Source organism: Palaemon carinicauda, chromosome 17 (genome assembly GCF_036898095.1).
Source record: "Palaemon carinicauda isolate YSFRI2023 chromosome 17, ASM3689809v2, whole genome shotgun sequence".
Taxonomy (NCBI): domain Eukaryota; kingdom Metazoa; phylum Arthropoda; class Malacostraca; order Decapoda; family Palaemonidae; genus Palaemon; species Palaemon carinicauda.
This window is the reverse complement of record NC_090741.1, coordinates 42,152,660-42,176,163: the sequence shown is the minus strand read 5'-3', so window position 1 is coordinate 42,176,163 and position 23,504 is coordinate 42,152,660. Positions and strand designations below refer to the sequence as shown.

Here is a 23,504-nt window from a genome sequence, read left to right as displayed (position 1 = left end):
GTTAGGAGAAGTCATTTCCGCGTTAGCCCAAAAGGCTACACTGGACTTAGTGTCCAAAACAGCAAGGAAGGTTCTACCTACATCCTTCTCAAGCTGCAAACCTAACGAGGAAACACCATCTCATCAGTTTTCTCAGCCCTTTTGAGGGAAAACTTTCAGCAGGGGTAGTACCAGACCCGAGGGAAGGAGAGCAAAGAAGAGAGGCTCGACACCAGGGCGAAGCAGGGTCTGACTGCTTTCGCCTTCAGACAGCAGTAGGAGCCAGGCTAACCAACTTCTGGAAAGTGTGGGAGAGGAGAGGAGCAGACCTTTGGTCCGTTTAGTTGCTCAAGGAGGGATACAAAATCCCTTTCATTGGAAAACCTCCTTTAGTAGTGACTCCCTTAGATCTCTTGGCCAGATACAGAGAGGACACAAAGATACAGGCGATGCAACATCAAATGTGTCTATTATTAGAGAAGGTGCGAGATTTACGGTCACCAGGATTTTACAACCGCTGGTTCCTGGTTCCCAAGAACTCGGGGGGGATGGAGACCAGTCCTAGATGTAAGTGCACTCAACGTCTTCGTTCAGAAGACAAAGTTCACTATGGAGACAACAAAATCAGTCCTAGCAGCAGTCAGAAAGGACAACTGTATGGTCTCTTTAGACCTCCAGGATGCTTATTTTCACATCCCCATCCATCCAAAGTTCAGGAAATTCCTAAGGTTCATGTACAAGGAGGAAGTTTTCCAGTTTCGGGCTCTTTGTTTCGGCCTAAGCACCGCGCCTCAAACCTTTACGAAGTTAATGTCAAATGTAGCGGGAATGCAGCATTTAAGAGGTATCAAAGCCTCTCTGTATCTGGACGACTGGCTACTCAGAGCTCATTCCTACGATCGCTGTCTGGTGGATCTGCAGATGACGTTGAAGTTATCAGAAGAACTGGGTCTTCTGGTAAACAGAGACAAGTCTCAACTGACTCCCTCCCAAGAGATTCTGTATTTGAGGATGGAGATTCGGAGTAGAGTTTTTCGGGCTTTTCCGTCTGCCTCAAGGACGGAACAAACCCTGGTGAAGCTTCAATGCTTTCTAGAGAAGCAAAAGTGTTCGGTGAGGGATTGGATGAGTCTTCTGGGAACCCTTTCCTCATTGGAGCAGTTTGTCTCCCTGGGAAGACCGAATCTTCGCCCTTTTCAGTTCCACCTCAATCTACATTGGGACAAGGGAAAGGAGCTGGAGACAAAATGTATCCCCATTTCAGAATCCACAAAGCGATGCCTTCAGTGGTGGAACGACCCCATCAAACTGCAAGAGGGTCTTTCTCTGGAACAGAGGAACCCAGACCTTGTGTTGGGTTCCGACGCCTCGGACTCGGGGTGGGGAGCAACACTGGGAAAGTTGGAGATCTCGAGTTCCTGTACAAAAGATCAGGAGATCCTCCACATAAACCAGAAGGAACAGTTGGCAGTCCTGTTTGCCCTCAAAGGCTTCGAAGGGTCAGTCCTGAACAGAGTGGTACAGGTCAACTCAGACAACACTACAGCATTGGCCTACATAGCCAAGCAAGGCGGAACCCTCTTGAGGTCCCTTTACGAGACTGTGAGAGAACACTGTTATTGGGCAAGAGAAAAGAATGTAACCTTAGTAACAAGATTCATTCAAGGGGAAAGAAACGTGATGGCAGACAATCTCAGCAGAAGAGGTCAAGTCCTGTCTACAGAGTGGACGCTTCATCAGGAAGTCTGCAAGAGCCTTTGGCGGACTTTGTGTCGTCCTTGTATAGACCTGTTCGCAACCACGAAGAGACTGGAGACTTACTGTTCCCCAATGCCAGGTCCCGAAGCAGTTCACATCGATGCTTTCCTCATGCACTGGTCCCACCTGGACGTGTACGCGTTTCCTCCGTTCAAGATTGTGCACAAAGTAATGCAAAAATTTGTGTCACACGAGGAAACCAGAATGACTCTAGTGGCCCCCTTTTAGCCCACAAGAGAGTGGTTCACAGAAGTACTGGAATGGATGGTGGACACACCGAGAAGCCTCCCATTGAGAGTAGATCTACTCAAACAACCCCACTTGGAAAGGTACCATCAAAACCTCCAAGCTCTACATCTAACTGCCTTCAAACTATAGAAAAACTCACGAGAGCTAGAGGTTTTTCGAAGGAGGCAGTTAAGGCGATTGCGAGAGCAAGGAGGTCTTCCACCATCAAGGTTTACCAATCCAAGTGGGAGGTTTTTAGAGAATGGTGCAGAGTCAACTCTGTTTCCTCTTCCAGTACCTCTTTGACTCAGATTGCTGACTTCCTTCTATACCCTAGAAGGAAATGTAACTTTTCGACCTCAACCGTCAAGGGTTACAGGAGCATGTTAGCGGCCGTCTTCAGACATAGGAATTTGGACCTATCCAATAACAAAGATCTCCAGGACCTTCTCAAATCCTTTGAAACGACTAAGGAACGACATCAGGAATTGCCAGCTTGGAATCTGGACATAGTCTTGAAGTTCCTTATGAGTAACAGGTTTGAGCCTTTACATTCAGCCTCGTTTAAGGACCTCACCATGAAGACACTCTTTTTGGTCAGTTTGGCGACAGCAAAAAGGGTCAGTGAGATTCATGCCTTCAACAAAAATGTAGGCTTTAGAGATAGCAAGGCTATCTGCTCCTTACAGCTAGGCTTTCTTGCTAAGAACGAACGCCCTTCACAACCCTGGCCCAAGGCTGTTGGAATTCCGAACCTTTCGGATTTGGTTGGAGAGGAATCAGAGAAGGTCCTGTGTCCAATAAGAGCCCTGAAGTTCTACCTGGAAAGAACGAAGAATTTACGGGGTAAGTCTGAAACACTTTGGTGCTCAGTCAAGAAACCTTCGTTACAGAGATCTAAGAATGCACTATCCTTCTTCATCAGGCTCTTAATAAGGGAGGCTCATTCACATTGTAGTGAGTCAGACCTCAAGCTTTTGAAGGTCAAGGCACATGAAGTTAGAGCTGTGGCAACTTCTGTAACCTTCAAGCAGAATAGGTCTTTGCAAAGCATTATGGACACAACATTCTGGAGGAGTAAATCTGTGTTCGCCTCACACTATTTGAAACATGTCCAGATTCTTCATGAGGACTGCTACACCCTGGGACCATTCGTAGCAGCGAGTGCAGTAGAGGGGGGGAAGGATCTATCACTACATTCCTGTGATCTAATACCTTTTTCTTCTCTTGGAACTATTGTATTTTTATGGTTGTTTGTGGAGATTGGACGCAGTCTTCCACAATCATTGATTTTAGTCAGGTGGTCAGTTTGTTCCTTGGGAGCGCCCGGAACAAGGGTATTGGAGGAGGTCCTGTCGCATAGAGGTTATACACCGGTTTGACAGCTCCTAGAGGTCTTCAGCCCCCTGGGTGGATCGCTGGATCTCGTAAGGAAAGCGGACATGATGAGGCAGGAATTCTTTGAAGTCAGCTTCCTTAACAGGTACGAACCCTTAAGCTTGTTTATTAACTCTTAGGTAAATTCCAACAATGTTGGCTGTGTCTCACCCTCCACCAAAGGTGCCAATTAGCTATATATATATAACTACCAGGTAAGTCAGATGTTTAAAAATTATATTTTCATAATGAAATAAATTTTTGAACATACTTACCTGGTAGTTATATATAATTTAATTCCCACCCGCCTCCCCTCTCGAGACCTAAGGGCATGGAAGATCTGAGGAATAGTTGGAATGGTTCCAGGTACCTGGGTAGAGGGCGCACTAGTGGTACACCTGGCTACCCAATCAGCGATTGCCGCGAGTTTTGAAATTTCTGCCGTGACGTCAGGAACTAAGCCATATACTGTATATAACTACCAGGTAAGTATGTTCAAAAATTTATTTTATTATGAAAATATCATTTTTCATGTTATAAGTGCACCTGAGTCATCTGATATTTGTTCATGCACATAACATAAACCCTTGTCCTTTAATAAGTTTTAATGTTGAAGCTAAAACGGCCGTTAGACTTTTAATAATGTAAACATAGTTGGTCACGGGGTGGCTGGTAAGCCCCACCCACAAAACAGACAGGGCAACCCTCACTTTGACTTTGGCTGCAGCTGAGAACAGACATACACTGCTGTGCTCATTGACTTCTTATTTCAGTATGTGTGTGATTGGTTTGTAATGTCCACTCCTATGCCAGACATGGGGTTTTGCCTTAGAAAAGAAGGCTGCAAGTGTGTCTGCTACACGAGTAAGCTGTAGGTTGAACCCCCATGTGCTTTGTGCATTTTGTAATGGGGCAAGACTTTGCAGTCATCACCCTGTGAGGAGTATAGGGAGTGGCCTCCTGTGCAGTGGGCAGAATTTTCAAAGAAGAAAAAGAAGTCTTAAGAGGGACTTTAGTATTAGCGGGTATGCCTAAGCTGATGCCAAAGAAGCTCTTTAGCTCCTTATTCCCCTCTTCTGAAATGAAGCTGGCTGTTTCCCCTAGTTTCTTCCAAAGCCTTGTGCTCTTGGGGAAAAGAGACATCTCCCCACCCTTCAGGAGTGGTTCAAGGAAGGTAGTTGTATGGTCCTCCCCTAGTGGGAACAAGACACTCCTCCCTCTCACTGTCTTCTCCCACCACTGTGATTACTATTGATGACCCTGGAGAGAAATTGGATTTGTGTGAGTTGTGGCCTTTGTTTTGAAGAAACTTCTAGGGTCACGGAATTCCACAAGAGCCTAGAAGTCTTTTGCTGCTGCTCCGGTTAGCTGGTTCCCCCTACAGAGGATGTATTTGAAGAGTCCCGTGTTGATGACCCTGTTCCTATTGACATATCCCCTGTGAAGGTGCTGTCTCCAGTGGTGAATCCCTTGACTGCTGGGAAGAATGACAAAGCACAGATTTTTGTCGTGTCCTTGTCAAACCAAGATCGCGACACTCTTGACGTCTTTAACGATAGGCCTTAGTTGCCGAGAATTCACTATGATTTAGTAGTTTGTCCAAATGAGTTCCTTTGGTCCTTTCTCGCTTGAGAAAGTTTTATGTTGATTCAGAGTTGCACCCTAGCCCTCTACCCATTAACCCCGATGTAGCTGCCCTCATTCTGGGTGTACCTAACGATAAGCTAGCGACCCCCCCCCCCCAACACCTTTTTAGCTTCTGAAATGCAGAATATGGATAGCCGATATGTTAGCCATTCAGGCCTGCTCCTGGCTGGAGCACTGGTCTGGAGCAGTGTCGCACTTTGCAGTTTCAGATAATGTGAAGAATCCAGACGTAATTAAACAATTCGAGGACTTGTCCTGATCTGGGGCCTTTGAATTCCTTCTGCACCAGACAGTCTTTCTGAAGGGAAACTGTGTACTGAAGCTCTGAGATGCTGTCTTAACCAAATGTTCTTAACAGTTGTCTCCTAGAGGTGCACTCTAACTGTAAAACTCTAATGTTGTAGACTTTCCATCACCTTCCCCCTACAAAAGTTGCTATGACAATTGAGAAAACACAGAAAGCCAACCAATCTTCATTTATGAAAAAAGCATGGGGCCTTAGAATGCCCACTCCTTAACAGCCTCCAAAACCCTCTCCATTCAAAAAGGCTTAGCAGTGTTGGCTCCTGCCACCTACAGACTTCTAACATCCAAAGAAATTGGACCTGACTCCCAACTCATGCCCAAGAGGTCACTTCTCCATACAGAAGGGCAGAGGTCGTCGTGGCTCCTGCTAGAGAGGGCAGATTCCCCTACTTACTACTAGTAGGGGAATGCCTGCAGAGTCATTGGGACAGGTGGTGTTTTTTTGGGGCTGTCGGATGGTAGAGGTTCTCCGTTTAGGGTATTGCCTCCCCTTCACTGACTGTCATCTTCATTAACTCGAACTCGATGATCCCATTATACTATTTGAGAGGATGTTAAAGAGATCTTCTCCTAGCTGTGGATGTGTCTCAGATGCTGTCCAAGAGGCAGTAGAGGTGGTTTCAGACATCCCCAGGGTTTTGTAGCCAACTCTTCAAGGCAGATATTAGATCTTTCAAAGACCTCTCCCAATTGAACCAGTTTGTGCTCCAAATGAGGTTCAACACCGTTCTTCATGCCATCAGGAAGACTGACTTCTTGTTGACCATAGACCTAGAAGATGCTTTTTTTCATATCCCCATCCATCCTAGATCCAGGAAGTATCTCTAGATTCCCTTTGAGACAAATCTATCTCTTCAAGATGCTGTGCGGTATAGTACAGTACTACCAAAATAAAATGTAGTGTTCTTCTTTTCCCACTTCTATGTGGGGTCGATGTTTCTGGCCAGCGTTTTCCATCTACCTGTGTCCTTCACCTCATCACCGGTTAATCCCTTTGATCGAAGGTCATCCTTGATACAGTCCATCCACCTTCGCTTTGGTCTCCCTCTCCTTCTCATTCCCTGTACCTCCATTTCCATCACTCCCAATATACTGTTCATCTCTTCTCATGACATGACCATACCACCTCAGTCTACTTTCTTGGATCTTATCTGATAGTTTTCTAACTCGTGTGGTACTCCTAATTACCTCATTTCTTATCTTATCTCTTCTTGTCACCCCACACATCCATCTCAACATTCTCATCTCTGCCACATCCATCTTCTTCTCTTCTGTCTTCTTTATTGCCCACTCTATCTCCCCCATCATTTCTCTCACCCACACCCCAACCTCCATGCACTCTCTCTATCCTTTCCCTACTAATTCCCGAGTTGCCGTTCGGATCTCCTCCTATAATTACCCTTTCCATTGCAGGAATTATTCCAAGCTCCTGGTCCATCTCCTCCCAGAATGTATCCTTCTCCTCCTCTGTACATTCAGTTTGTGGGGCATAGGCACACACCACATTGACTATTGTTGCTCCCAGTCCTAGCTTTAAACTCATAATTCTGTCATTTTTCCTATTCACCCAATCAAATTTTCCTTCAACTCTTTCGATAATATTATTCCTACTCCATTTCTTCTTTCCATATTTGCTCCACTGTAATATAGTTTACAACCTTCGCCTAGTTCTCTTGCGTTATTTCCCTTCCACCTGGTCTCCTGCGCACACAGCACTCCAATCTTCCTTCTCTCCATGAGGTCAACCAGCTCTCGCACTTTTCCAGTCATTCTCCCTACATTCAGAGTTGCTACTTTCATCCTCTCCTCAGATATTTTCCTCTGACCTTGCCTCTTTAACCCAGCCCGCCCATGACTGGGTAGCCCTTGCCGATTTTTCGGAGGGATCAGGTGAGGTCCCAACGCGTTGCCTAAGGGGAACGCCCTAGCATTAATTTCATTCTGATTATAGTCACTGACCATAGTTGTTTGGGCTAATTTTTCATGGCCGGATGCCTTTCCTGCCGCCAACCCTCCCCATTTACCCGTGTTTGGGACCGGCACCAAGTTGAGGCTGGCTTTCCCCCCCTCAGTGGTTGGGTTACCAAAATAAAACGTAGTATGGAATATTAAAAGATGAATGGCTATAATGTCATGTGCCCTGAATGGAAAACAAGAAAAGATAATATTGGGTATCTATCTTGATACAGAAAGAAATTAAAGTATAATTAAAGATAGATTTAACAGATAGGAAAATCGAGGTAAACCCTGTTGGTATGGTACATTACAGAATCATAGTTGGCAACACTATGAAATACAGTAATCCTAATTAAAGAAAAATACACTGGAATAGTACAATCCAAAACTTTTTTTATCACAGTGAAAATTAACTAAACCACCAGATAAATTGAGATAGTCAAAACCAGTACCTTAAAACATAGTATTCTAATGACCGGAATTTTGTAAATTGCTAAATGAATTCAAAACTCATTTTGATTGCACTTAAAAGCCTAAAGCCTCCTACAAGACTTTAAAAATGCTAGTGGGAAAATAGGCAAGTCTAAAAGAATATGGTAAAGAGACTGTGCTGCCAATTTATGCTGATTTCATCACCCGTTATCTTGAGAGTTTTTTTGCTAATAAGGGTGGGTCACAGGTTATTTTGTAATATCAGTACTGTATGTTATGACTTTTTTTTTGTATTTTTAACTTAATTCTGGTCATCCTGCAGTGAGTAGAGCACTACTTCTCTCAGAAATAAGACATCATTAGATTTATTGGGTACATTTTCTAATTGGGATGGGGGCATAAAATCAAAGGAAATATGAAATATTTTTTCAATACAGACTCTATTATTATAACGGGGTCCTAGAGGTGTCAGGTAGTAATCTGATATAGAATTATACCACCATCAAAATGTCTCTGAGAGGACTCTTTGAAAGCTGACAAGACTTAACATAAGGCACATAAATTGATGGGGCTGCGAAAGATCCTGCGAAAAACCAAGAACTATTGAATTTTTTATTTGGCTGCTATATCCCATAAAAGGCAGTGGTACTGTTAAAGTTGTAAGATTATTGTTAGAGTATTGTGGCACCATTTGGTATGAGTTGACTAAGTGTGGTATCTGAGGTGACTCAGGGAACACAGATATCAGCACAAATAATTTTAATTTCAACTTTAAAATGTAATTAAAAGAAATAGGCTTGTTGTTGAATACACCATAATAAATTCATGCCAGGTACTTATTTTTGTGCAATATTCCATATTTCATGAAATTACCATGATTGAAGCAGGTTTATTTATATGTATATAGTTATTGAGTGACCAAGCATTAATTTATTGATAGGGTACATGAAATTAAGAATGTAGTTTCTCATTTTTAAGGCCTTGTGTATTTTATTGAATTGATCCATTTAATTTAGTCTTTCCTTGAATGTTTCTTTCAGGTTTCTAGATATTTCCCAAGCCAACAAAAAGTATGGGATGTTCGAATCACCAGATACAGTCCTAGCAGATATAGTGTCCAGCTTACCCAACTTGACTGGTCTCGATATCTCGGGCACAAATTTAGCTGGAGATGGAACCTTCGATGAGTACAGAGATTGTGACGAAGTGAGTAATATTTACGGAAGATTCATTTCTGCACCAATACTAACCATCTTCCTTTAATAGGTGTATGATTTTAGCAAAGCTGGAAAACTCGGATAAAACTTTTAACCCTTTTACCCCCAAAGGACGTACTGGTACGTTTCACAAAACTCATCCCTTTACCTCCATGGATGTACCGGTACGTCCTTGCAAAAAAATGCTATAACATTTTTTTTTTCATATTTTTGATAATTTTTTGAAGAAATTCAGGCATTTTCCTAGAGAATGAGACCAACCTGACCTCTCTATGACAAAAATTAAGGTTGTTAGAGCAATTTAAAAAAAAATATACTGCAAAATGTGCTGGGGAAAAAATAACCCCTTGGGGGTTAAGGGTTGGAAATTTCCAAAGAGCCTGGGGGTAAAAGGGTTAACGAGGTGGTGGTAGTAGATGGTGGGTGGTGGGTAAGCCCCAACCACCATACAGGCCACTGAGTTGCCACTTTTGATTTTTGCTGCAGCGTAGTAAAGACATACTGTACTTCTTTGCTGCCTCATAAACTGGCTATGGTAATCTTTTCTTCTTTTCTTCCAGAATTGTATTTGCTGTGATGCAGGTTTTCCTTAGGAAGCCTGGCCATAACTACAGTGGGTTATTGAGCAAGCTCTCCGTGGATCCTCATCAACTCAGTACTTTTTGCAGGGGGCCTGACTGTTTATAGTTATCCCCTTGTGTCGAGTGCAAGTTGAGATCTCTGCAGTGGGTAGAATTCATTAAGAAGAGGAATTAGGCTAAGATATTTTTTGCCTTGGACGTGGCAACATCCAAGTTGTTGCCAAAGAAATTCTTTAGCTCCTCTCTTCCTGCTACGTGACCTAGGAAGACGGGTGACAGTCAAGCAGATGGATTGTGGTCGACCGTATGATAAATGAGTTCTTCCCTCAAGCTCATGCTGCTCACATGATGTATCAGCAGACCTCTCCACCATCATCAAGACCAGTCTCCGCATGTATGGGCTCTGTGCACACCATTTCTTCATGATCCTTCTCCACACATACTTGGATACCATATGATTGTACTCGTGACATTCGATTACAGGACACCTGTTACCTGTTTCTTCTTATCTCTCTAAGTCAATTTATCATGATCCTTCCATGCACTGAGGTCCTCCTGTTTGCCAAGACCGGTCCACATCACAAGATTTTTCCGTGCTGCGAGACTGGTCAACGACATAAGAACTTGCAATTTACCAAGACCTTCCAATACGTCCACGCGATGATTCAATGCAAGTGACTTCTTAAGACCACTCTGATTGCTCGTACAAGCATCCAGAAGCCGTGGCACAAATGTGCGATTGTTGGCAAGGCTCTTCACCTTCCAGCAACAAGCAAATAGGCCTTTATGCCATGCTATGCTCTCCTGTTTGCCTTTCAGAGGCTGAAGCACCTAGTGCTTTATCAACCTCTAAGGGCACAGAGGCTAGGGTAACCTCAGCCTCCTAAGAGTTAGACCTTCATGCTATTGTCTCTTCTTCTAGAGGGTACCACCCCATTACCCTTCTCAGTCCAGTGTGCAAATATGCAAAGGAGAACACTACTTTTTGGGTACATGTCAAGACATATCTCATTAGATATGAGTTTTTATAATGGTACCCGATTCCGGGCCATCACCAGTGGAAGCGGAGAGTACCGAGACGGAATCTACATTTGTCAAGTTATTGGGATTCATTTGTGAGTACAGTAAAATGTCTTTGAGGGTGGCAAACGTGGCTCCCATCAAGGGAGGAATGACAAGCAACGATCAATAGATGTCATTCCTCCTCAAGGATCAAAGTCAGCCCTTGAATGTCCATGGTTGGAATTTCCTTTTGCAGCTTTATGTAGATTCAAAATATAGACCAAGTCCACAGAACTTACTACACTAGCTGATCGAAGAAGATTCTCCTTCCCTTGCTCTCGACAACAACAATTCTACCTATTGGAAGATGAAGACCCTTTTCCTCTACTGATTAATCCAACAGTGTCTATGCTGACAGTATGGATCCCTGTGAAGAGGCTTAAGCACAAGGGTATAACGTTCTCAGCTCTTTGAGTTTGCTCCTATTGAAGTAGCTTCCATGGCCAGCCTCCAAGCAACATATGAAAATCTGCCTGCTGATCACTAGACTGGGGTTCAAGTCCCGTTCAAAGTTGTTAGTTTCCATGGTGTCTACAACCTCGCCATCCTTGTGAGCTCAGGATTGGTGGTTTGGGAGAATCTGTAGGGGTACCTGCTGAGTCATCAGCAGCCATTGCCTGGCCCTCCCTGGTCCTAGCTTGGATGCAATGGGGACGTGGACACTGATCACTCCTGCTTGTTAGGGCAATGTCACTGTCCCTTGCATCTGCCATTCATGAGGTGCCTATAAGCCTATAAGCATGTTTTGCCATGACCCAGGATTTGTTCTGTCAGGTTCAAAGGGGGAGACCTTCTTGGCACAATAATCAGCTAACCAGTAGGCAAACTGGGTCTTGAAGAGAAGGAATGCCATAGCTTCCAGCTCCACCAAGGAGGTGGAACAAGAGGAGGAACTTTCCCTTTTGAACATACTGTTCTTGGAAACTGCAGCCATGTTCCCACAGTAAGAAGTCGATATAGTAATGGAGAGGTGGAGAAAGGTGAGCCAGGACTTCCTTATTCATCTACCAACTGCACCAAGAACACCAAACTGTTGTTCACATGAATTTGGCTCTGGAGAAGACTCCTGTAATGTCTAGAGCCAGATCTGCATCTCCAGTCCCTTTCTCTTCTAAGAAAGACATGGCCAGTGCTCTGTCGTTTCAACCTCAACCTGGCCAACTGGAAGTGAGGGAGGAAGGGAACAATGCAGGCAGTATTCTCCTCCTACATCTGCTGAAAATGGTCAGCAAGGAGCAGAGAGTTGTTTCCAGTACAGATTCTACCTGCTATTCATCAACTCTTGTCCTCTCTTCCCTCCAATACCAATGATGTTAAAGAACTACTATCTTGGATCCTCGAAAGCCGTGGCCCCAGAGAAAGTGGTACAGGCAAGGGAACGGAAGAATGTGATAGAAGTTGTATGGGATAATTTTTAAGGCTTTTACAGTCTTCTTTACCTGGTTGAAAAGTCAATCTTTCTCCACTGAACGAGTTTATTCTTCAAACACCCTTTAAGAGAGAGACAGCAGCCACCATAAGGCAAGAGTGAAAGCTTTTGAAGGACTTGTCCAACAAATTTAAGATGAGAATCAGCAGCTGAAGCCCAGAGAGAAGTACAATACTCGAAACAAGGTAGAATAAAAGAATTAAAACATTTCTTCAGAATAGATTGATCACCAAAAATCTTAAAAGACTCTCAATTAGTAAATTTTTCATGCAATTGAAGAAGACAGACCTAATGTGTTCCTGAAAATTAAATTTTATGTCCAGAATTACACCTAAAGTTTTAAAAGAGTCACACAGAGTTGAAGAAACATTATCAATACTGAGATCTGGTTGTTGAGGAGCCACTGTCCTAGACCTACTTACAATCATACTTTGAGTTTTGTTAGGATTTATCTTCCTGCCCCATAATTTGCACCATGCACTAATACTAGCTAGATCTCTATTAAGGGATTCAGCCACCCCAGATCTACATTCAGGAGATGGAACTGATGCAAAGAGTGTAGCATCATCTGCATATGCAACAAGTTTGTTTTCTAGGCCGAACCACGTGCCATGTGTATATAGTATGAAAAGTAATGGGCCAAGAACACTACTCGGAGGAACACCAGATATCGCATTCCTATGCTCACTACGGGGCCCATTAACAACAACTCTTTGCAATCCATTTCTTAAAAATTCAATGATAATGTTTAGAAATGACCCACCCACTCCTAACTGTTTGAGTTTGAAAACTAGGGCCTCATTATTAATCTGGTCAAAGGCAGCAATAAAATCAAGGCCAATCATGCGACCTTCCTGACCACAATCAAGGGATTTCTGTACAGCATTGTAGATTGTATGAAGGGCATCACATGCTCCAAGTCCTTTACGAAAACCAAATTGCAGACCAGGAAACATGATTACCTTCAGCAAACCTATTAAGATGCCTTGCCAAAAGACGCTCAAAAACTTTTAATGATACAGGAGTTATTGAAATTGGGCTGTAACCAGTTGAACTTAAGCTACCACAAACATATTACATTGCGGAGTAATATTACCAATTCTCCAGCAAGTGCTAAAAGCTCCTCTTCTTGCTAACTTGCGCAAAATAACAGATAACTTTGGAGCTAAGAAATCTGCAGTTTTTATAAAAAAAAATGATAAATACCATTTGGGTCCACACCTCCATAAGCATCAAGGTCCATCAAGAGGGCTTTAATTTCATGAGAATGAAAAGCTAAATTAGATAGTTTAGTCTCAGGAAAACAAGAATGAGGAAGATCAAGTTTCTCATTACTGTACTCTGCTTACTGTCAAACACATCAGCCAAAAGGGTTTCCTTTTTTTTTTTCGGACAGTGAGTGACAGAGCCATCTGGTTCAAGTAAAGGAGGAATTGTTGCATCTACACCAAAGAATGCAGATTCAAGTGTAGTCCACTGCTTATGTTTCTGGGTTGTACCAAAAAGGGTTTCTTTTATGGTTAAATTGTATTAATTTTTCAGTTGAAGCATAAACTCTCTAAGCTGAGTATAGTTATTCCAAGTCAAATCTGATCTGTTACCCTTGCAAAGATTATAGGCCACCTACTTCTCCAAATAAGCAAGTTTTCAGTCATCATTGAACTGTGGTTTGTGATGATTTTAGACGTGCTTATTGGGAGGAAGAGGATGTGGAAATGCAAGTGTTAATGGAACATTATTTGTTCAGCCGGTGAATAATCTTCATACTCGAGGACAGATTATGCCTTTACTAATCTAGGGTGGGCAGAGGTCAGGATAATAAAAAATACAAAGGATAACCTGGGTCAATGGGCTTGGCTTTTTGTTGAATGAGATTAGCCTCTCGAAGAGGATAGGAATTTGATTTACGTATCAGCGTGGAGTATGAATACAGTGTATGTCGGCCTAACAATGGACGTAATATTTTTAGAGGGAAATGGATTTATCTCAAGGGATGTCTGTTAAGGGTCTAGATAAATGTCAGCTGAGTGGTAAGTAGGGATATGCTAGGAGCTAAACACCTGGACAAATTAAGAAAAATTCAAGTTAATGCTGGGACAAACAGAAATTTCCCGTGTGCAGGATGAAAAGTAATCAAAGCGCCCAAACTTCCTCCAGGTGCACAAAGTGTCAAGATAAGTAAAAGGTCAGTTTACAAGACAATGAGCACAGCAAGCTGTAGGGCACAGTAATATCCGGAATTTCAAGGGTTGGGAAAGCAATCTATATGAACATGGGTGGTGGATTAATCAGACAATGAACATTGATTTTTCAATATTAATCTTACCCGATAATCATGTAGCTGTCAACTCTGTTGCCGACAGAAATCTACGGTCGGGATACGCCAGCGATCGCTATACAGGTGGGGGTGAACACAACAGCGCCATCTGTGGTCAGGTACTCCAGTACTTCTTGTCAACACCACCTCAATTTTTCCTCTGTCGTGCCTCCGGCTAGACCTACATGGATACGCTGTTGATTCTGGAGTTATTGCTCACGATTTGGTGATGTATTTGCTCTAGAGTTTAGCCTTCGCTATTCAGGAAGCTTTATCATTAGCTTAGCAAGTTTTTGGAATTAATTTGATTTAATTTTTGATTTAATTTTGGTGACGAAGAGAGTATGAACTCTCTTTCACTTTTAATGGCCGACCCTTCCCTTAGACGGAAGTGTTGGTGTCGAAGAGAGTATAGACTCTCTTTCTTAATTTTGCTTAACAAAAGTTATAGATTTATTTTATATCTCTCCGCCTTTTATAGGCCTCTTCGATTAACTTCCTTTTATTATAAACTTATTAAAATTAATTTTTATATTTGTTTATATTCGACCTTTCCTAATAGTAGGCGGTCTTTTCTTGGAACCGAAGTTAATTAACATTGAGCCCGTCATTTCGTTTTTACCTGTTAACATATTATGCTATTTTAATGTTTTTGAAAGAATTTCTTTGATAGTCTCGTACTGTTTTCAAAGTTGAACTAACGTTTTGTTTTGTCTCTGCAGTTGTTGACGTTCAGAACGTTCAACTTGCGCTCTATCGTTACGATAGAGAGAGAGTATTCACGGTGTCACGTTGCAGTAAGAGTAAACCGATTCTAGCGTTTTGTTCATTCTTTCTTAGCTTAAATGGTTTTAATTCTAATAAAGGAACTTTTTATTTGGGAAATCTTTCAGTTTTTTTTTTTTCCTTTAACAATAATATGTTTTAACGATATATATAATTGGGCTCATCTCTCAGGTTCTAAGTCAAGAGAGAGAGAGGGAGAGATAGAGACGGAGGGAGAGAGAGGAGGATAAACGTTTCGTTCAAGCGGGTAACGTTGTTATCGTTTTTGCTCTTCTCCCTAGTCTCTTTAGGGGAAGAAGGTAAACGTTTCTAGAGTTTTATTCTTGTTCTCAGGCTTTATGCGGTGAGAGATTTTAAACGTAGTTTATTTGATCTAGTGTTTAGTCTCTTTTCCAGCCACTGAATTATTTATCTTTCATTATGTTTTTCTGTTACATTGTAATACTGTTTTCGCAATTACTAACTTTTAATGAAGGATAGAATTGCGTGTTTCAGGTACAAACCACTTAAAGTTTCGAGTTCAGTGAAATAAGTGCAAACAGAAAATCAAAAGTGATAAAGTGATAAGCGCAAAGTGTTACAGTGTTGCGTTCGAGGGTTCGTCTGTTCGTGCCAGTTGTTCGCCTAGTCTGGGACCTCTTACAAGCTCCCAAGCCAGGGGAGAAGTAACGTCGAAGGACTTATGGGTTCATCAGGCCTTGATCGACGAACAGACGTTTCCCTCCGTGGTTTCGGGTGTAACCAACTCACGTAGCCGACGTGATCACCCCACCCACACAAAGACGAGAGAGCCCATTTATTCCTCGTCTGCGGAAGAGGTTTCTCGCAGAAACCATGGACCAAATCTTGCAGCTTTTAAGTGCAAGTCGGTCCCTTCCGCGCAAGTCCAACTCCTAGGTGGAGCCATTAGCACTGGGTCAGTTCGGACTTGCTGCAGTACGACAACTGCACACCTCCCAGAGAGGCAAGGTGGTACCGCAACAGGCAGTAACTCCGTCTGTTGCCGCACCAGCTGTTTTAGACCCTCAGTCTCAACGGACAGTAGCTCCGTTTGTTGTTGTCTTTCTTAGACTCTAGTGGTCTATGCTGCAGACAATGCAGTCTCAGCTTGCGGTGTTGATGCAGGAGTTTCAGGCAGAGAAGGTTAGCACACCTCCTCCTGCGAGCGCTCCTCCACCTCTGCGCAGTCCACCCTGCCAGACGTATGATGTTGAGGCTCCTCCTGCCTCCATGCGTGAGCTGCCGCATTGGGAGTTGCCAGGTACCAGCGCTATGCGGCAACCTCCTCAACCCTTGAGGCAGGAGCCTCAACTCTTGAGGCAAGAGCCTCAACTCTTGAGGCAAGAACCTCAACTCTTGAGGCAAGAACCTCAACTCTTGAGGCAAGAGCCTCAACTCTTGAGGCAAGAGCCTCAACTCACCTCCTCTTCCCTTGAGGCAGGAGCCTCATGCGTTGCGGCAACCTCCTCAACCCTTGAGGCAGGAGCCTCAACTCTTGAGGCAAGAGCCTCAACTCTTGAGGCAAGAACCTCAACTCTTGAGGCAAGAGCCTCAACTCTTGAGGCAAGAGCCTCAACTCTTGAGGCAAGAACCTCAACTCTTGAGGCAAGAGCCTCAACTCACCTCCCCTTCCCTTGAGGCAGGAGCCTCATGCGTTGCGGCAACCTCCTCCATCCTTGAGGCAGCAGCCTCATGCGTTGCAGCAACCTCCACCATCCTTGAGGCAGCAGCCTCAGGCTATGCGGCATCCTCCTCAACCCATGAGGCAGGAGCCTCATGCTATGCGGCATCCTCCTCAACCCATGAGGCAGGGACCTCATGCTATGAGGAGCCTCATGCTATGCGGCATCCTCCTCAACCCATGAGGCAGGAGCCTCATGCTATGCGGCAACCTCCTCTACCCATGAGGCAGGAGCCTCATGCTATGCGGCATCCTCCTCAACCCATGAGGCAGGAGCCTCATGCTATGCGGCATCCTCCTCAACCCATGAGGCAGGAGTCTCATGCTATGAGGAGCCTCATGCTATGCGGCATCCTCCTCAAACCATGAGGCAGGAGCCTCATGCTATGCGGCAACCGCCTCAACCCATGAGGCAGAAGCCTCATACTATGCGGCATCCTCCTCAACGCATGCGGCATGAGCCTCATCCCTTGCAGCATGAGCCTCATCCCATGCAGCATGAGCCTCATACCATGCAGCATGAGCCTCATCCCATGCAGCATGAGCCTCTTCCCATGCAGCATAAGCCGCACGCCATGCAACATGCTCTGCTTACCTTACAGCATGCTCTACATACAGCATGCTCTGCATACAGCATGCTCTGCATACCTTACCGCATGCTCCTCAGTCACACATCTTTGGTTGTTGCCAACTCACTAGACTGTCAAGCAGTTTCATAACGTTGCCTTCTAGTCTGCTGCTTTTGCACCAGTGAAACCCTCACTGAGAGAACTTAGCTTTTCTCGGATATGGTTCCTGTAGATGAGAAAGTGCTATTCTCCCTCCTTCTGATATTCCCTTGAGGACTCTGTCATTTGGAGAGGAGCCTTTAGCTGCTTAGCCTCCTATGGACTTTTATTTAAGCATAACATGCTTCCAGGGAGGGTAATGGTTCCACTTCAGTCGCTAACCCCGTCTGTTACCACACCTGCTCCCATAGACCTTGAGCTTTGTTGCAAGACATGCAGTCCAAGCTTAGTCCTTGTTAGAGGATTTTTTTTTGTTTACGGAGTCAGTGTGTCACTGGGAAGACGTTCAACAACCAGCAGAAGTGACTTGTTGTGACGCAGTGCGGCAACCTCAGCAACCCGATAAGGAGTTGTCTGTACGACCCAGACAGTCTAGACAGCTTCGGGTTGTCGCTGTACTTCCTCGCTTCCCCATGGTTGACAGTTCACAGACTGTGCAGCAGTACCATGATCTTGTGTCCGGCTCCGTCAGACGACTAGCTTTTAAGAGCTCCCACAAGTCGTCGCTGTCTGGAGATTCTCAGATGGACTATGGATCTGACCAAGGAACTGGGCCTCCTGGTCAATTTTGAGGAGTCCCAGCTCGTCCCATCCCAGACCATTGTCTACCTGGGTATGGATCTTCAGAGTCGAGCTTTTCGGGCTTTTCCGTCGGCCCCAAGGATCTACTAAGCCCTAGAATGCATCCAGAGCATGCTGAGAAGGAACCGATGCTCAGTCAGGTAGTGGATGAGTCTAACAGGGACACTTTCATCGCTGGCCCTGTTCATCGAGTTAGGGAGACGCCACCTCCTCCCCCTTCAGTATCATCTAGCGGCTCACTGGATAAAGGACATGACGCTAGAGACGGTCTCAGTTCCTGTTTCCGAAGAGAGGAGGTCTACTCTCACGTGGTGAAAGAACAGCTTTCTTCTCAAGGAAGTCTACCTTTGGCTGTTCAGAAACCCGACCGCCGTCTCTTCTCTGACGCATCAGACACGGGCTGGGGTGCGACTTTGGACGGACAGGAATGCTCGGGAACATGGAATCAGGAGCTAAGGACACTTCACATCTATTGCAAGGAGCTGTTGGCAGTTCATCTGGCCTTGATAAACTTCAAGTCCCTCCAGCTTAACAAGGTGGTGGAGGTGGACTCTGACAACACCACAGCCTTGGCTTACATCTCCAAGCAGGGAGGGACTCATTCGTGGAAGTTGTTCTAGATCGCAAGGGACCTCCTCATCTGGTCAAAAGATCGAAAGCTCACGCTGGTAACGAGGTTCATTCAGGGCGATATGAATGTCATGGCAGATCGCCTTAGCCGGAAGGGTCAGGTCATCCCCACAGAGTGGACCCTTCACAAGAATGTTTGCAGCAGACTTTGGGCCCTGTGGGGTCAGCCAACCATAGATCTGTTCGCTACCTCGATAACCTAGAGGCTCCCGTTGTATTGTTCTCCGATTCCAGACCCAGCAGCAGTTCACGTGGATGCTTTTCTGCTGGATTGGTCCCATCTCGACCTGTATGCATTCCCGCCGTTCAAGATTGTCAACAGGGTACTTCAGAAGTTCGCCTCTCGCAAAGGGACACAGCTGACGTTGGTTGGCTCCGCTCTGGCCCGCGAGAGAATGGTTCATAGAGGTACTGCAATGGCTGGTCGACATTCCCAGGACTCTTCCTCTAGGAGTGGACCTTCTACGTCTACCTCACGTAAAGAAGGTACACCCAAACCTCCACGCTCTTCGTCTGACTGCCTTCAGACTTTCGAAAGACTCTCAAGGGCTAGGGGCTTTTCGAAGGAGGCAGCCAGAGCGATTGCCAGAGCAAGGAGGACATCCACTCTCAGAGTCTATCAGTCTAAAGGGGAAGTCTTCCGAAGCTGGTACAAGGCCAATGCAGTTTCCTCAACCAGTACCACTGTAACCCAGATTGCTGACTTCCTGTTACATCTAAGGAACGTAAGATCCCTTTCAGCTCCTACGATTAAGGGTTACAGAAGTATGTTGGCAGCGGTTTTCCGCCACACAGGCTTGGATCTTTCCACCAACAAAGATCTACAGGACCTCCTTAGGTCTTTTGAGACCTCAAAGGAACGTCGGTTGTCCACTCCAGGCTGGAATCTAGACGTGGTCCTAAGGTTCCTTATGTCATCAAGATTTGAACCTCTCCAATCAGCCTCTTTTAAGGACCTCACATTAAAAACTCTTTTCCTCGTGTGCTTGACAACAGCTAAAAGAGTAAGTGAGATCCACGCCTTCAGCAGGAACATAGTTTTCACATCTGAAACGGCTACATGTTCCTTGCAGCTCGGTTTTTTGCTAAACGAGCTTCCTTCACGTCCTTGGCCTAAGTCGTTCGAGATCCCAAGCCTGTCCAACTTGGTGGAGGACGAACTGGAGAGAGTACTTTGCCCAGTTAGAGCTCTTAGGTACTATCTAAAAAGGTCATAACCTTTACGAGGACAATCAGAAGCCTTATGGTGTGATATCAAGAAGCCTTCTCTTCCAAGGTCTAAGAACTCAGTTTCTTACCTATTCAGGCTCCTGATTAGGGAAGCACATTCTCATCTGAAGGAAGAAGACCTTGCTTTGCTGAAGGTAAGGACACATGAAGTGAGAGCTGTGGCTACTTCAGTGGCCTTCAAACAGAACCGTTCTCTGCAGAGTGTTATGGATGCAACCTATTGGAGAAGCAAGTCAGTGTTCGCATCATTCTATCTCAAAGATGTCCAGTCTCTTTACGAGAACTGCTACACCCTGGGACCATTCGTAGCAACGAATGCAGTAGTAGGCGGGGGCTCAGCCACTACATTCCCATAATCCCATAACCCTTTTAACCTTTCTCTTGAATACTTTTTATGGGTTGTACGGTCGGCTAAGAAGCCTTCCACATTCTTGTTGATTTGGCAGGTGGTCAATTCTTTCTTGAGAAGCGCCGAGGTTAAAGGTTGTGATGAGGTCCTTTAGTATGGGTTGCAGCCCTTTATACTTCAGCACCTAAGAGTCGTTCAGCATCCTAAGAGGACCGCTACGCTCAGTAAGGAAGACGTACTTAATAAAGGCAGAGTAATGGTTCAAGTCGTCTTCCTTACCAGGTACTTATTTATTTTATGTTATTTTTGAATAACTAATAAAATAAAATACGGGATACTTAGCTTCTTTGTTAACATGTATGCTGGTCTCCACCCACCACCCTGGGTGTGAATCAGCTACATGATTATCGGGTAAGATTAATATTGAAAAATTTTATTTTCATTAGTAAAATAAATTTTTGAATATACTTACCCGATAATCATGATTTAATTGACCCACCCTTCCTCCCCATAGAGAACCAGTGGACCGAGGAAAAAATTGAGGTGGTGTTGACAAGAAGTACTGGAGTACCTGACCACAGATGGCGCTGTTGTGTTCACCCCCACCTGTATAGCGATCGCTGGCGTATCCCGACCGTAGATTTCTGTCGGCAACAGAGTTGACAGCTACATGATTATCGGGTAAGTATATTCAAAAATTTATTTTACCAATGAAAATAACATATTAAAGAGCAACATGACCAAGAAGAGAGGGATTGAGAAATTATGCATTTTGTTATTAGACTCGGGTATGTAGGTCTAAAAGTTATAGAGTTGTAAGAAATTGAACATTGCAAAGAGTCTTGCCTGCAATAAAGAGGAGACAATGAATTGTAATAGAAAAAATGTTAGTTCATTTCGAAAGGATAATTATGATATGCACTTCAGCATAGTATATATTAATATGAAACAGGTAATATTCATAATGTTCTGTTTTGATATCTTCACACCTAATTGTCCATCTTAACTAGATTTGCGTTGCATCTTTAAAGAGTAAATTGTGAAAATCAAGTTGCTCAATGCAAATCAGTACCCTTATTCAATTTCTTGACAATTTATTGTCTTTTTAAACTGCCTGTCAAATATATTCACCTTCAACCCTATCTCTACAGTTCCCATCCATCATTCAAGTATAAATTCTTAGTAGCAGGCAAAACTGTTTTGACAAAATGATGGAAATTTTCTGTACATTAATCAGTTTCAATGTATACACTATAAGCCTTTTTCAATATTAATCTTACCCGATAATCATGTAGCTGTCAACTCTGTTGCCGACAGAAATCTACGGTCGGGATACGCCAGCGATCGCTATACAGGTGGGGGTGAACACCACAGCGCCATCTGTGGTCAGGTACTCCAGTACTTCTTGTCAACACCACCTCAATTTTTCCTCTGTCGTGCCTCCGGCTAGACCTACATGGATACGCTGTTGATTCTGGAGTTATTGCTCACGATTTGGTGATGTATTTGCTCTAGAGTTTAGCCTTCGCTATTCAGGAAGCTATATCATTAGCTTAGCAAGTTTTTGGAATTAATTTGATTTAATTTTGGTGACGAAGAGAGTATGAACTCTCTTTCACTTTTAAATGGCCGACCCTTCCCTTAGACGGAAGTGTTGGTGTCGAAGAGAGTATAGACTCTCTTAATTTTGCTTAACAAAGTTATAGATTTATTTTATATCTCTCCGCCTTTTATAGGCCTCTTTGATTAACTTCCTTTTATTATAAACTTATTAAAATTAATTTTTATATTTGTTTATATTCGACCTTTCCTAATAGTAGGCGGTCTTTTCTTGGAACCAAAGTTAATTAACATTGAGCCCGTCATTTCGTTTTTACCTGTTAACATATTATGCTATTTTAATGTTTTTGAAAGAATTTCTTTGATAGTCTTGTACTGTTTTCAAAGTTGAACTAACGTTTTGTTTTGTCTCTGCAGTTGTTGACGTTCAGAACGTTCAACTTGCGCTCTATCGTTACGATAGAGAGAGAGTCTATCACGGTGTCACGTTGCAGTAAGAGTAAACCGATTCTAGCGTTTTGTTCATTCTTTCTTAGCTTAAATGGTTTTAATTCTAATAAAGGAACTTTTTATTTGGGAAACCTTTCAGTTTTTTTCCTTTAACAATAATATGTTTTAACGATATATATAATTGGGCTCTTCTCTCAGGTGCTAAGTCAAGAGAGAGAGAGAGAGAGAGATAGAGACGGAGGGAGAGAGAGGAGGATAAACGTTTCGTTCAAGCGGGTAACGTTGTTATCGTTTTTGCTCTTCTCCCTAGTCTCTTTAGGGGAAGAAGGTAAACGTTTCTAGAGTTTTATTCTTGTTCTCAGGCTTTATGCGGTGAGAGATTTTAAACGTAGTTTATTTGATCTAGTGTTTAGTCTCTTTTCCAGCCACTGAATTATTTATCTTTCATTATGTTTTTCTGTTACATTGTAATACTGTTTTCGCAATTACTAACTTTTAATGAAGGATAGAATTGCGTGTTTCAGGTACAAACCACTTAAAGTTTCGAGTTCAGTGAAATAAGTGCAAACAGAAAATCAAAAGTGATAAAGTGTTAAGCGCAAAGTGTTACAGTGTTGCGTTCGAGGGTTCGTCTGTTCGTGCCAGTTGTTCGCCTAGTCTGGGACCTCTTACAAGCTCCCAAGCCCAGGGGAGAAGTAATGTCGAAGGACTTATGGGTTCAGCAGGCCTTGATCGACGAACAGACGTTTCCCTCCGTGGTTTCGGGTGTAACCAACTCACGTAGCCGACATGATCACCCCACCCACACAAAGACAAGAGAGCCCATTTATTCCTCGTCTGCGGAAGAGGTTTCTCGCAGAAACCATGGACCAAATCTTGCAGCTTTTAAGTGCAAGTCGGTCCCTTCCGCGCAAGTCCAACTCCTAGGTGGTGCCATTAGCACTGGGTCAGTTCGGACTTGCTGCAGTACGACAACTGCACACCTCCCAGAGAGGCAAGGTGGTATTGCAACAGACAGTAACTCCGTCTGTTGCCGCACCAGCTGTTTTAGACCCTCAGTTTCAACGGACAGTAGCTCCGTTTGTTGTTGTCTTTCTTAAACTCTAGTGGTCTATGCTGCTGACAATGCAGTCTCAGCTTGCGATGTTGATGCAGGAGT

General features: G+C 43.9%; 1 protein-coding gene across 2 annotated transcripts in view; it reads left to right on the top strand.

The window, feature by feature from the left end:
* The window catches only part of LOC137656696 (protein zer-1 homolog), a 98,115-nt gene that overhangs the window by 12,396 nt on the left and 62,215 nt on the right, over positions 1 to 23,504 (top strand). For both annotated transcript variants that reach the window (XM_068390901.1, XM_068390900.1), the window contains exon 3: positions 8,724 to 8,889. In XM_068390901.1, the coding sequence (XP_068247002.1) occupies positions 8,724 to 8,889 (166 nt within the window). The remainder of the gene's footprint in view (positions 1 to 8,723; positions 8,890 to 23,504) is intronic.